This window comes from Megascapheus bottae, chromosome 1 (genome assembly GCF_031878675.1).
Source record: "Megascapheus bottae isolate mThoBot1 chromosome 1, mThoBot2.hap1, whole genome shotgun sequence".
NCBI lineage: Eukaryota > Metazoa > Chordata > Mammalia > Rodentia > Geomyidae > Megascapheus > Megascapheus bottae.
In genome coordinates, this window is record NC_143509.1 from 9,499,022 (window position 1) to 9,514,154 (window position 15,133).

Genomic DNA, 15,133 nt, shown 5'->3' on the forward strand with positions numbered 1-15,133 from the left:
GCTGTATTTCTCATGCCTCTGCGTCTGTCTGCAGATGGTCCACGGTGGTGGGGGGCCTTTCACTACCCTCGGGTCTCCGCTGCCGCTTGTGTTCTGTGTCTGCGTTCCGCTGCTTGCTGTTCTGGTTCCGCGTCTGGGTTCCGCTGCTTCTGCTGTTCACTGGCCCGATTCTGTGCTGGTTTCTCCAGCCGTTGGGCTCCCAGCCTGGCGCCCTCCACCTGCCACCGCTTTCCCAGCGTGGAGGTCGCACCCGCTCAAGCCACTTTTCTCGGCTTGATCCGGCGCCAGCTGCCTTTTTTTGCCAGTTTCCGCAGCTTTCTTGGCTTGGATCCGGCGGTGAGAGGTTCGGGGAAGGGTCTTTGCGTTCCGAATTCTTTGAGAAAGTTGGATGTGAGCTTTATCTGGATTTCTTTTCCGGTTTGAGTCCTTCTCCGTTGCTTTTTGAGCTTGTTGTTGTGGATTTCTTTAGGTAGTTGGCTCGTGGGACTGCCTGGTTCTCTCTTTTTGTGAGAGAGTGCTAGGCAGCATCCCTATTGTCTCGGCGCCATCTTCCTTCCTGTTCCATAGAGATTTTTATGCCTAGAAACAGTCTGTTTAATTGTGAGCTCTGGGAATTAAGCATCTAAGATCAAAGGAAAGCCGATTATCAGCCTTTCCTCTGACATCTCCATAAATATCTCCAATGTTATATTATCCTACAGCTGGAATTTCTCCAGTGTCAAAGTATGTAAGATTGATTGTGAGGAGTGGGGCTGAGATTTTATTATATTTCAGGCATGCAGGGATCTTCTGATCTGTACTTCATGACCATGACCCAACAGAGAAACAGTTCAACCCAGTAAGTAGAGAGTAATATCCCAGTAAATATGCAAGCATGCTTTGTAAACTTTCCTGGTGATCCAGAGGTTTCATTCTTATAGAAAAACACAGTTCTATGTCCTGTGTCCTTAACTAGAGAGCCGAACAGCTATTTCTACAAAACAAGGACAAGCCAGCAGTTGCAATATGCAACTGGAGAAGGATTAGGAATAGCAGTAATGAGAACTTTCTTAGGACTTTTGTTCTGCTGAAGGTTACAGAAATCTGACTTCAAAGCTTTCTACTGTGTTTTGTTTTTCCTATAGTTGAAAATGTTTCCTAATAGAATATGATTGAACACACTATTCTTTCTTTTTTCTTTTGTCGGTCATGAGGCTTGAACTCTGGGCCTGGGTGCTGTCCCTGAGCTCTTCAGCTCAAGGCTACTGCCCTTAAGCCACAGTGTCACTTCTGGTTTTTTTTAGTGGCTAACTGGGGCTAAGAGTCAGGAACTTTCAAGCCTATGCTGCCTTTGAACCGTGATCCTCAGATCTCAACCCTCTGAGTAGCTAGGATCACAGGTGCCCAGCTTGAACACACTACTCTTTTAGAAGCTGTGGTAGATGGTAAGGTTAAAAAAAGAAAACTGTGAAGCCATATTTCTGTTTGTCTATTGACACAGAATATCAAATTTTGGAAAGTGGGATTTGTTAAAGACTTTGATAGGCACACAGTGGAAACCAGAGCATCTGTCTCACTTCTCTCTGACATCCAAGAAGAGGATGCTGATTTCTTCTTTGGGAGATTCCTAATTGGTCACAAAACAGAAAAGCAGGAGTCATGGCTTGAAATCAGTACAGGAAGTGCAAGGTTCGATCTATGGCAGAACAGGAAGGACTAAATGTCAACCACCATTGCTCATATCAACATGCTCCTAAATTCCTGAAATTGGTTCAGGGAAAGGTAGATATAACATCAGGTATTGATTTAGTCATTTTCAGAAAAATGCAACGAGTTAAAAATGTATACTTTATTCCCAGTGCTGGTGGCTTACCCCTGCAATCCCAGCTACTGAAGAGGCTGAGAGAGGTTCTGAGGATTCAAGTTCAAAGGCAGCCCAGGTAGCAGAACCCCAGAGCCTCAAAAGTGGAGCTGTGCATCAGATTGGCTCTCTTTAGAGCCAATCTAAAACAATGTCGATTATATCTGTCTACAAAGAAATGAAGACCTGAATGTTTATGGAAAAACATTGTTTTAATTTCTCAATTAAACAACAGATATTGAACCCCAAAAACAGGTAGAGCTGTGGCTCAAGTAGAAGAGCACTACTTTGGGCAGGAAGGAAAGATTCAAATTCTAGGACTCATTGTCTCTGTCTCTCTGTTTCTCTCTCTCTTTCTCTTATACACACACACACACACACACACACACACACACACACACACACAGAATATCAAGATGGAAATTACTAAATGAAAGAATGAGGAAGAAATTTCCTGGGAGATAACAGGTGCTGTACAGTATTTTCTAGAACTGATTTGTTTGTATGAAATTAATGTTTGATAATTCAGTTCTGTATATTTTATGAAGTGTTTTAAGTAGCATATCTCTAGAAATTTCACTATTCGTGACTTTAGTATTTCTTTATGATAAAATAAAGTTTGCAGGAATGTTTCTTCCTTTCTTTTTGTTCTTGGGAGACTTGAACTCTGGGCCTGGGCACTGTCTCTGAGCTCTTCAGCTTAAGGCTACAGCCCTATCCTCGAGCCACAGTGCCACTTCTAGTTTTCTGGTGGTTAATTGGAGATAAGAGTCTCATGGACTTTAGCACCCGGGCTGGCTTTGAACCATGATTCTAAGATCTCAGCCTCCTGAGTAGCTAGGTTTACAGGTGTGAGCCACCATGTCCAGCAAGAATGTTTCTTTATAGAATGTGTGAGAATGAATCTCACAAAGAAAGAAGACCACTGTGGAATATCTTGTAATAATTTTACAGGAATGTGCTGTATTTTCTGTGATAAGAAAGCACTTCCTGTAATGTTCTAACGCAGTTGAGTATCTAAAATGCATTTATAAAAGGGGTATATGAGAAAGAAGAAATCCAGGATGACTGGGTAGATGACAACTGAAACTATTATTGATGGACTCAAAAGAGTCCTCAACTAAAACACTTGAATTCAAAATTATTGCTGAATTCTGAGTTCTTCAGTAGTTATTGCTATCTTTTTTACATCAAAGGTGTCCAATAAATATGGGGCTGCATAATCTAAAACACATCTCAGAATTTTATCTCCTGGGACTCTCAGATGACCTTGAGCTACAACATATGCTCTTTGGGATATTCCTGTCCATGTACCTGATTACTGTGCTTGGAAATCTGCTCATCATCTTGGCCGTCACCTCTGACCCCCACCTCCACACCCCCATGTAGTTCTTCCTCTCCATCATGTTTTATGTTGACATTGACTTAACCTCTACCACGGTCCCGAGATGCTGGTAGACATCCAGACTCACAGCAGAGCTTCTATCAAAGCTATCTGCTTTATTTTTCATCTCCCTTGCTTCTAATTGCTCATTTTTGATGCTTTGCATCTCTTCTTTTAGATCATGTATGGATTTCTTTAGCTCCTTGATTTCCATTTGAGTGGTTAGCTCATTAGCTTTATTTTCTTTGGACATTTGCTGGAGTTTGGTCACTTTTTTATTTGTGGATTCTATGAATTCATCCATCTTTCTTTGAAAAACTTTTATTATGGCCTCCTTTATGGCTTCTTCTTTTTCACTTACCACCTTGTTTATGGTTTCCTCTTGTTTAGATATGGCTTCCTCCCTTATCTCTTTCTTTATATTTTCACATTTTTCATTAATGATGTTTATCAATTGCATTTGTATAGCACTTGGAAGAGTCTCCTCTAGGTTTGCCAGTGACTGTTCCATTGTCTGTTTACATTGGGTGGGGGAGGTTGATTCTTGATTTGACATTTTTCTTGAGTTTCTTGTTCTGCCCATTTGAAAATGGGAGCAAGATTAATACTAAACATGATTATAGTTTTTCAGATATAACCAACCTAGACACATGTAGCTGGCAGACACTAGATGTTCACAAGTTTTGATTGGTGTTATCTCTCTTTCTTTTTGTGCACTTACAGACCAGTCTAATACAACCACTGATAAGCGACTTATACCCAAATCAATAAGCCTCTCAGTCCAATCTCTATTGTCTTTATGTCCCTCTGAGCCTAGAGAAGAATTAAACACTTAGATATACAGTATTGCTCAACAGCTATCAAGTGTAGATCCATGCAGTATAAGGGTTGAAAGAAGAAAACAGGTCCAGAGATAGAAAGATAGAATGAGAGAGGTCAGGGGAGGTACAAGAGGATTAATGTAGGAATGTAAGAATATTGTAGTAATGAAGAAAAGGTATAGCGTAAGGATAACTGACCTAAGTTGGTAAGTAGGTAGCGTATTTGAGTACAAAGTTTGGAATGTATTAGAATAAAACTTATGTGTTGCTGCATGACTAGTTCTTAGCCCAACCAGTGGCCTCACAGTGGACCATGGGATGGATCTGCGAGCTTCAGTCTGAGTGCAGTTGGCAGACATTTTCCTGTAGTGCTTCCAGGGGCTGCCCCAAGCCAAGGGACTGGGAATTGAGAGTTTCCAGGGGCTCTCAGTAGGACCAGCAGGAGACTCCTCTGTTCCCAGGGGCGGTGCCCAGCTGAGGATTTGGGCTCCAAGGGCAGAGCCGCGCATTTCTGATTCTCACCAGGTCAGATTGGCTGCTGGTCAGCCCTTCAGATCCCTGCTGTGTTTCCACTGCTTTGTCAGAGAGTCTGTGACTGTGGGGGGGCCCCTCGGTGCTGTCTTGCTCAGGATTCCCAGCTGGAGAATGCCCCGCTCAAGAATTGAGGGGGGGGGGGCAGATGCTGGCTCCTATATTCCCGCACTCCCTACCCGCTGTTGTAATGCAGGGTACCAGCGCCCTCTACTCTCCAGATCCAGTGGCCTGGGAGAGGAGCTTGGTGGCGGGTGGGAGCTGAGACAGCTCTGCCGCCCCTGATGGGGTGCTTAGTCTTAGGGTCCGCCCGCTTGTCAGTCTCCAGTCAGAGGGCTGGGGGTTGAGCCCGTTGGGTGGGTGGGAGTTGGGACAGCCCCCCCTCCCTTGGTGGGGTGCTGGGTCTTAAGTAGCCCACCTGTCAATCTCCAGTCAATTGCATTTGGGAGGGTGCTGTTGAGGGAAGGGACAGGATTCTAAATTCCTTGCCCCCCTGCTCCCGCCAGTCTTTCTCAAGCGGGGTGGAGGGGTCTGAGTTAAGTTTTATTGCTTGGCACCGCTCTGCTTTCCAGTTGTGTTTGGGGATGCGCTGTATTACTCATGCCTCTGCGTCCATCTGCGGGTGATCCATGGTGGTGGGGAGTCTTTCACTCCCCTCGGGTCTTCTCCTCCACCTGTGTTCCGCGTCTGCATTCCGCTGCTGCTGTTCTGGTTCCGAGTCTGGGTTCTGATGCTTCCCCTGTTCGGTGGCCCGGTTGTATGTTGGTTTCTGCAGCAGTCAGACTCCTGGCCTGGTGCTCTCTGCCCACAACCGCTTTTCGCGGCTAGGAACCAGCAGAGAGAGGTGGGGGAGGGATACTCGCGTTCCAAATTCTTTGAGAAAGTTGGATGTGAGCTTTATCTGGATTTCTTTTCTGGTTTGAGTCCTTCTCCGTTGCTTTTTGAGTTTGCTGTTGTGGATTTCTTAAGATAATTGGCTCGTGGGACTCCCTGGTTCTCCCTTTTTGCTAGATCTCTCTCACAAGGCAGCGTCCCTATTGTCTCGGCGCCATCTTCTCCCCGTTTTGAAAATGAGAATCTTGCCAAGGGCAATACCCATCAATAGCCCAATGTCATTCTTTAAAGAAATAGAAGAGGCAATCCAAATTTCGTATGGAATAATAAAAGACCCTGTATAGCAAAAATATTTCTTAGCAAAGGAACAGCGCTGGAGGAATTTCACGTCCAAAGTTTAGACTCCATTACAGAGCAATAATTATCAAAACAGCTTGGTACTGGCACAAGAACAGGCCTAAATACCAATGAAATAGAACTGAGGACACAGATATTAAACAACAGAGCTATGGCCACCTAATCTTGGACAAGGGAGCCAAATAGAATGAAAGAAAGACAGCCTCTTCAATAAGTGGTGCTGGCAGAACTGGTTAAGTGCCTGCAGAAATCTGAAGTTGGATCCTTCTTTGTCACCCTGCACTAGAATTAATTCCAAATGGATCAAAGTCCTCTAGGTAAACTCTGCCACACTGAAAACTTTACAAGAAGGAATTTGAGACACACTAGGCCTCCTAGGCACAGGTCCAAAATTTGTTAATAAGGACCAAGAAAAACAACAAATCAGAGAAAGGCTGGATAAATAGGACTGCATTAAACTGCAGAACTTCTGTATGGCAAAGGACATAGCTGGTAAATTAATAATGAAGCCTATAGAGTGAGAGAAGATCTTTGTTAACCATACAACAGACAAAGGCCTCATATCTAAAATATATCAAGAGCTCAAAAAATTGAATCACTCCAAAACTAATCTCCAAAGAATCAACCATCCCATCAAAAGATGGGCCAAAGACTTAAAGAGAGTCTTCTCTGAACAAGAAACAAAAATGGCCTATACACATGAAGAAAGGCTCAACATCTCTGGTCATAAAAGAAATGCAATTCAAAACAACTCTAAGATTCCACCTCACTCCAGTTAGAATGGCCAGGATCAGGAAAACGATTAATAACAGATGCTGGAGGGGATGAGGCTAGGAGGGGTCACTACTACACTGTTGGTGGGAGTGCAAACTCCCTCAAACACTATGGAAAGCAGTATGGGAGTTCCTCAAAAGACTAAACATAGAGCTCCCCTCTGACCCAGCAATTCCACTACTTGGCATTTACCCAATAATCCAGAAACAAGGGCATACTAAATCCAGTAGCACCACGATGTTTATTGCCTCACTATTTACCATAGCAAAGATATGGAACCAACCCAGATGCCCTTCAGTTGAGGAGTGGATCAACAACATGTGGTATTTATACACAATGGAATTCTATGCTGCTGTCAGAAAGAATGACATCGCCCCATTTGTAAGGCAATGGAACGACTTGGAAAAAATCATATTAAGTGAAGTAACCCAGACTGAAAGGAACATAGGCTCAATGGTTTCCCTTGTTTGTCATAATCAGTAGAAATCTTGGGCTCTCCTAGCAGAGATTTACAATAGAGTAAAACCTAGATACATAAGGTCATATAGGATGACACTAAATGAAAGAACTTCCAGGATATAGAAAGAAAAGCCATACAATGAGTTATTGTTATCCTTAATGTACTATGTTATCTCTCACCTCTTTTGCTGTCCCTTAGTTATCTCATATTGTTATAGTATTTCACTTTGTTATCTCATATATTGGTATATGCGTATTTGGTTATTTGAAATTGGATAGGAAAGGGGGGAAAACAAAATGAAGGTGGGGTGGGGAGGGGAGGGAAATGGGGACCAAGACATGAGAAAGGGTATCAATGTATGTGAAGTAATGCACCTTCTATCTGGTGAATGTTATGTGATCCTTCTATTAGTTACAATAAAAATATATGGAAAAAAGAGTGCAAATAAAAAAAAGTTTCTGTACAGATAGAAGTATAGTCGCAAAAGTAGAGAGATAGCCAACAAACTGGGAAAAGATATTTACGAATAATACAATTGACAAATGCTTAATATGCAGTATCTGCAGGGAACTCAAGAAACTAATTCCCCCCAAACCCAACAAACCATTCACCAAATGGGCAAGGGAAGTAAAGAGAAACTTCTCAGAAGAAGAGATTAAAATGCAGAAAAGCATATGATAAAATGTTAATCATCTAGGGTCATAAAGGAAATACATACAAAAACAATCTTAAGATACCACCTTACCACAATAAGAATGACAAAGGTTTTGAACTCAGACAATGACAGTTGCTGGGGGGGTTGTGGAGAAAAAGGAACCCTACTGCACTGCTGGTGGGATTGTAAACTAATTCAGCCACTCTGGAAAGTAGTGTGGAAGTTTCTTTTTTTTATTCTATTCATTCTTTTTTTATTGTAATTAGTGAAAGGGTTACATGTTATTTGCCAGATAGAAGGTGCATTAATTCGCATACATTGATACCCTTTCACATGTCTTGGTACCCATTACCCTCCCCCCGACACCCCCACCCCTCTTGGCTTTCCCCCCTTCCCTATCAAATTTCAAATAACCAAATACAAATAAATTCAATATATCAGATAACAAAGTGAGATACTGTAGCAATATGAGATAACCAAGCGACCCAAAAGGAGATGAGAGACAACATAGTACATTAAGGACAACAATCATTCATTATATGGGTTTTGTTTTAATATCCTGGAGGTCCTTTCAATTAGCTTCTTAAAGAACTGAAAATAGACCTTCGCTACGATCCTGCCATACCACTTCTGGGCATCTATACTGAATATCATAACCCAAGATATGACAAGGACACCTGCTCAGCTATGTGGATCTCTGCACTATTCACAAGAGCCAGGTGATGGAAACAATCCACATGCCCTATTGCGGATGAATGGATACAGAAAATGTGATATATATATATATGTATATATATGTATATATACATATATATATATATACACAATGGAATTCTACATAGCCAACAGACAGAATAAAATAATGGCATTTGCAGGGAAGTGGATGAACCTAGAGAGAATCATGTTGAGTGAGACAAGTGAAGACCAAAAGAGTCAAAGGCACATGGTGTCCCTAATATGTGGCTATTAGATCCAAAGAGTAGAAGAGCGAGGACACAACATTTGTAAACCCAATGCTATGGACATGGTAATGGAAATATAAACATAACTATATAGACATAAAAACCTATGACTTTATAGACATAATGTTTTATTTCATAAATTAATATGTTTCTATGACATACAAACCCTTAGCCTAATTTTGATTAAATTCTAAAAACTAAGTCCCAGTGATTGTATGTAGAGATTCCCACTTGAACATTTGTTTGTTAAACTTGTTATTTGAAATAGGATGTAAAAATCAATGTTAATAAATTCTTTAATTAAAAAAAACCTGATCTTTCACTCACAGCACCCTGAGTAGCTAGGATAACAGATGTGAGCCAGCAGTGCAGCCTCACTTTGGAGATGTTAATTCTTCACTTGTTTGTAGACAGAACTTTCCATTTAAGACATTCATGTACATGTACAATGCATCTTAAACCCAATCACACCTTCCAAAATACTCCCTCTCTCCCTCCCCCACCTGCCACATTAATATCCACACTTCCTTTCATACATGCACATTGAGTATGGTGACAAAATTCTCTCACTGTGTGTTCAATGATTCAATGTGATTTATTCCTTCCTGCTAGTCTCCTATTCAAGACACTGATATTCTAGATATTTCCTTTATGAACTGTCTAGGAAGTGTCCAAAGGGTTTGAAATGCGAAATAGCCTTCCTGTATAGTCTATAATTACCCATACTTTTCATCTTGTCATCTTTGCATAGACAGACCAGTTTTGTTTACCAAAGAACATGCTTCAAAACTATACTTTTAGGCACTTGTTCTCCCTCACCCCCTCCATGTTATGGGGTGCCTAGAGATGATTTGTTTGGCATCAGTTTGGCAAATTGTGAGCTCTGTGAATTGTGCATCCACAATCATAGAAGAGCCTATTACCAGCCAGTCCCCCGACATCTCCCTAAATATCTCCAATGCAATATTAGCCCTAGTTGGAAAATCTCCTGTGTTGCCCTACTCAGGGTCCACTGTGAGGATTGAGCCTGAGGTTTTCATACACTCCAGGAATGGAACAATCTTTTCATCTGTACTTCATGGACATGACCCAACAGAGAAGCAACACAACCAAGTGTGTAGTGAGTGTACCACACAATTCATACAAGCGTGCTTTCTGTAAGATTCCTGTGATTTGGAGTTTTCCTTCTTGCCAAGAAATACAGTCAAATGCATTGTTTCCTAACTAAACAGCAAAACAGCTGCAAGGACTGCTTGAATATAATGAAGACAAGCCAGTAATTTGGTATCCTGTTAGAGGAGTCCCAGGAATAGCAGTAGTGAAGAATATAAAAAATTATTAATCTGTTCTATAGAAGGTCACAGGATTCTTACTTTAAATCTCTTATTGTTTACTGCAGTCGGTCTAGTTATTTAACAGGATATGACTGAACACCCAATTCATATGGACGTGGTGGTAGATGGTTAGATAAAAAAAGGTGTGAATCTAACTTTCTATTTGTCTATTGTCACCGAATATTAAATACTGGAAAGTGGTGTGATAGGATTTGTTAGTCCCCCAGTGAGAATCTGGACATCTGTCTCATCTCTCTCTGACTTCCAGAAAGAGAACACTAATTTCTTCTCTAGGGGATTATTGACTGATCACAAAACAGCCACCGGGTCACAGCTAGCAACCAGTATAGGAAGTGCAATAATCAGAAAGATGATTGAAAAGAAAGAAACCCAGTAACTAAATGTCAACCAACATTGCCTACATCCAACGAATCCCTTGCTCCACTGTCAGAAAATTCCTCAATTCCTGAAATTACTTCAGGAAGAAGTAGATGTCATATTGGAGATCTTGATTTATTTATATGTAGGAGACTGAAGAGTTTGTGGGTTTTTTTATTATGCTATAGTCCAAGCCCTGGTGCCTCATACCTGGAATCCTAGCTACTCAACAGGCTGAGTTCTGTGGATAGAGGTTCAGAGCCAGCGTGGGCAGAAAAACCTGTGAGCTGTCATCTCCAATTAGCTACCAGAAGCCAAAAGTGGAGTTCTTACTCAAGTGTTTGAGCTTTCCTTTGGGCAGGAAAGCCTCAAGGTCAGAACCCAGGCCCAGAGTCAGAATCTTAGGACACACACGTACACAAAGTCAGATGGAGAGAGAGAGAGAGAGAGAGAGAGAGAGAGAGAGAGAGAGAGAGAGAGAGAGAGAGAGAGAGAGAGAGAGAGAGAGAGAGAGAGAGAGAGAGAGAGAGAGAGAGAGAGAGAGAGAGAGAGAGAGAGAGAGAGAGAGAGAGAGAGAGAGAGAGAGAGAGAGAGAGAGGAGAGAGGCAGAGACAGAGACAGAGACACACAGAGAGAGAGACAGAGACAAAGAGACACAGAGACCGGGAGAAAGACACAGAGAGAGACACAGAGAGACAGAGACAGAGACAGAGAGACAGAGACAGAGAAAGATAGACAGAGACAGAGAAAGACAGAGAGAAAAAGGGGGGAAGGAGGGAAACAAAGATGAAACTTAGACAAAAAGCAAGGATGAAGAAATCTCCTGGGGTATTGCAGGCACTGTAGAGGATTTTCTAGTCCTGGACTATCGATGTGAAATTGCTTTGGATCATGCAGCTCTGTATATTTTAGCATTTTCATAAGTAGGACAATTTGAATTTTTCACTATGTCTCTATACACTATTTCCATATCATAAAATGAAGCATATAAGCATGCTTCTTTACAGATTGGATGAAAATGAATTTTACAGATTAAAAAATCACACCTGTGAAGTAGACTATAATAAAGAATAAGGTGTATTTCCTGTGATCAGAAAACATTACCTATAATGTCCTAACACAGTTGATTATTTAAAATGAATACATGAAAGGGTATCAATGAGAAAGAAAAAAATCTAGGATGATTGGGTTTGTGATAACTAAAAAGTATTGGACAGAATGTTGTTATGAACTGTGCATATTTGAGTTCAGAATGATTGTTGAATTCTGACTTCTTCATTAAGTATTGCTCTCTCTTAATATCGAAGATCTCCAATTAATGCAGAGATGTGTAATCTAACACACATCTCAGAATTTTACCTCCTGGGACTCTCAGATGACCCTGAGCTACAACCCATGCTCTTTGGGCTCTTCCTGTCCATGTACCTGATCACTGTGGTCAGAAATCTGCTCATCATCCTGGCTGTCACCCATGTACTTCTTCCTCTTCAACCTGTCCTTAGCTGACATTGGCTTCACCTCCACTACAGTCCCCAAGATGCTGGTGGACATCCACACTCACAGCAGAGCCATCTCCTATGTGGGCTGCCTCACACAGATGTCTATTTTTCTCATTTTTTGTTGTATGGATGTTTTGGTTCTTACTGCCATGGCCTATGACCGCTTTGTGGCCATCTGTCACCCCCTGAATTACCCACTTATCGTGAACCCTTGTCTCTGTGTCTTCTTGATTCTGCTGTCATTTGTTGCCAGCACCTTGGAAGGACAACTGCATGTATGGATGGTGTTACAGATGACCAATTTCAAGCAATTGGAAATCCCAAGGTTTTTCTGTGACCCTTCTCAAGTGCTGGATCTTTCCTGTGAGCATACATTCAGAAGTAATTTATTTAAATACATCATGGGTACCATATATGGTTTCCTTCCTTTCTTCGGGATCCTTTTCTCTTTTTTTGTCTGTATACTGTGTCCCAGGCTTCTTTATTTAAGAACCAAGTGTTGAATAACATGGAGATTAAAATCAAGAGCACCATTGAACTTCACCTTCCCATTAACCACTGATCCCCAAGTCCTACCCCCCACCTTTGTGCTTCCAATTCCTTCCTTAGTGAATGAAAAACTTAATCCCCAAAGCCCTGGCCCAGATTCCAGGTTCTCCTTCCCTAGCTTCTCCCATTTTCTCGGTTCCCTTGTCTCTAGGAAGAGCAGGTATCTCAGTTTGAATGCATGGGAGAGCCCAGAGTGGTGACAGGGACAGGGGGGAAGGCTTCTGCCTCTGAGAAAGGGACAGAGTACAGTGTGGCAAAGTGAGGGGCCCCATAGCCTGGGGCTCCAAAATGGGGCCCTGGTACCAGAGGAAAGGCTACAGGTCCCCTTGGCAAAGGAGGCCCTGCCGCCTCGAAATCCTCTCGCTGGGAATAGTCACTGCTTGGTCGTTTGCCCTTCTGGTGCCGGTTACAGAACCACACTCGGACAACGTCCTTCTCTAGCCCGAGCTGCTGAGCGATAATGCTGATCTGCTGCAGTGTGGGCTTGGGGCACTGCAGGAACTTGTTCTCCAGGTTGCCTCTCACTCGGTTCTCAATACTTGTTCGCTTTCTCTTGCAGGCCTGCATGAGGGTCTCTGCTTTGCATATCTCCTGAAAGTTCTCATTGTTGTCAGCTTCCTCTACCCACTTCTGCAGCAGGGGCCTCAGCTTGCACATGTTCTTGAAACTAAGCTTCAGTGCCTCAAAGCGGCAGATGGTGGTTTGACTGCACACCTTTCCAAAGAGAACCCCCAGGGTGAGCCCCACATCGGCCTGGGTATATCCTAGTGTGATCCTCTTCTGCTTCAGCAGCTTGGCAAATTGCTCAAGATCTTGATGCGGATCCTTGCTCTCCTGGGACTCCGGGTTTGGCTCCTCTTTCTCCTTTTCCAGCTTCACAGGATGGGGAATGCAGGGCCCCGGGGAACCCCCTCGGAGTGCCTCTCCACCCCAGCTGCCACCTCACCTCCCTCAGAGGGGTAAGAGCGCTCCATGGCGACTTGGGGCAGGAGGCCCACGCCGACTGGAGGTGCACAGTACTCCACTCCTGCACGGAAATCAAATGGCGGAGGACAAGGCGCCAGTCCCCAGACCTCTGAACCTGGTCCAACCCCCGGCCCACCGGGAGGGCCGGGGAAACTCAGCCAGGTACGAGAGTCCACCCAGCCCGGTTCCAGCCCTCCAGGCCCGTCGCCCCACCAGGCGGGGGCGAGAAAGGGAAGTCCGAAGGCAGGTGTCCGGCCATAGGGAAGAAGGGCACCCCAACCCGGGGGCCTTGGAGAAATGCAAAGTACTCAGGGATCCTTTTCTCTTACTACAAGATTATTTCTTCTGTACTGAGGATGTCGTCTTCAAGCGGGAAGTACAAAGCCTTCTCCACATGTGGCTCTCACCTGTCTGTGGTCTGCTTATTCTTTGGGACAACATTGGGTGTCTACTTTGAGTCAGCTGTGTCACATTCTCCCAAGGGCAGCTCTGTGTTCTCAGCAATGTACACAGTGGTCACTCCTCTCCTGAACCCTTTCATCTACAGCCTGAGGAACAGGGACCTCAAAAGTGCCCTGAGGAGCTTGTACAAACCAGGAGCTGACACCAGCAGGTAGGAAGTTCATTTGTTATGTGGTTTTGACAGAAGCAAGAATCTTCAGCATATAGTCCTATAAATTCTACCTGTCTGAATACTGTATGTGTCTAGTTTAATTAGTACAATCCATTAGCAGTGGAAAACCATTCTGGCTATGTCAGGATGGATTCCTTAAGGAGGAATATATCTTTGTAATGTTTAAATTGTTAGTTTGTAAAGAATGATGAATGTTTATAGATGTTAGGCCCAACAAAGAATATTGCAAGGATTGAGTGGCAAATTTTGTAAGATGTACATTTTACCTCAATACTATTGGACAGACTTTGAAGGCAGAACATGTTATTTTGTAGCCAGCTATCCCGTCCTGCCCTTTAGCTTGAGTTAATTTAAAAATTATAAACTAGTGCCTTAATTTTTCCCCTGATGACTTTTGTTATTTTAAAGGTGTTATATAAATGGGCTACCATTACATAAGTCAGGCGAAAAGTGCATTTCATTCTGGATAATGTAATTCCTACCTTCCCAGTGTCCCAGTTCTTCCCTCCCATCATCACCTATGAGTTTTTAAATTCAATTACAACACACACACACACACGGAGCAAAAAGTCAAGTGATGGCTCAAGAAGCAGAAAAATAGCCCTGAGGAAAAAAAAATCAGGGAAAGTGTCCACATCCTGAGTTCAAACCCCAGGAATGGTACAAACCAAGATGCAAAGAAGCAAACAACAAAAATCATCCATCTTGCTTTTATGAGCAGGCAGTTAGAGGCTCACCCCTGAGGTATAAGCATCCGGGCAGACTTGTGCTCGCCTCGTCAGCACATATACTAAAATTGGAACGATACAGAGAAGATTAGCATGGCCCCTGCGCAAAGATAACATGCAAATTCGTGAAGCATTCCTTGTTTTTACTCTTGCTCGCAGGGTTGTGGAGAAAAAGGAACCCTACTACACTGCTGGTGGGAATGCAGACTAGTTCAGCCACTCTGGAAAGCAGTGTGGAGGTTTCTTAAAGAACTGAAAATAGACCTTCCCTACGATCCCACCATACCATTCTGGGCATCTATCCTAAACATCATGACCCAAGATATTACAAGCACACCTACTCAGCTATGTTCATATCTGCACTATTCACAATAGCCAAGCGATGGAAACAATGCAGATGCCCTAGTGCAGATAAATGGATACAGAA

At 42.9% G+C, this 15,133-nt stretch overlaps 1 protein-coding gene, 1 non-coding gene and 1 pseudogene across 2 annotated transcripts; 2 read left to right on the forward strand and 1 right to left on the reverse strand.

Moving 5' to 3' along the window:
- Positions 1 to 11,801: 11,801 nt before the first annotated feature.
- LOC150068324 (putative gustatory receptor PTE01 pseudogene) lies at positions 11,802 to 13,961 on the forward strand (annotated as a pseudogene).
- Positions 12,544 to 13,603, reverse strand: LOC150068325 (POU domain, class 5, transcription factor 1-like). Its single transcript, XM_090332048.1, has one exon. It carries the CDS (start codon positions 13,033 to 13,035, stop codon positions 12,544 to 12,546), a length of 492 nt encoding a protein of 163 aa, XP_090188174.1. The 5' UTR covers positions 13,036 to 13,603.
- Positions 13,962 to 14,744: 783 nt separating the features above from the next.
- Positions 14,745 to 14,851, forward strand: LOC150068326 (U6 spliceosomal RNA). The gene has a single exon (XR_016538647.1). It is a non-coding gene; the product is annotated as a U6 spliceosomal RNA (small nuclear RNA).
- The last annotated feature ends 282 nt before the right edge of the window (positions 14,852 to 15,133 follow it).

Bases quoted from the DNA above. Each gene is read 5' to 3' on its own strand.
- LOC150068325 (XM_090332048.1), bottom strand. From the start codon at position 13,035: ATGTGCAAGCTGAGGCCCCTGCTGCAGAAGTGGGTAGAGGAAGCTGAC.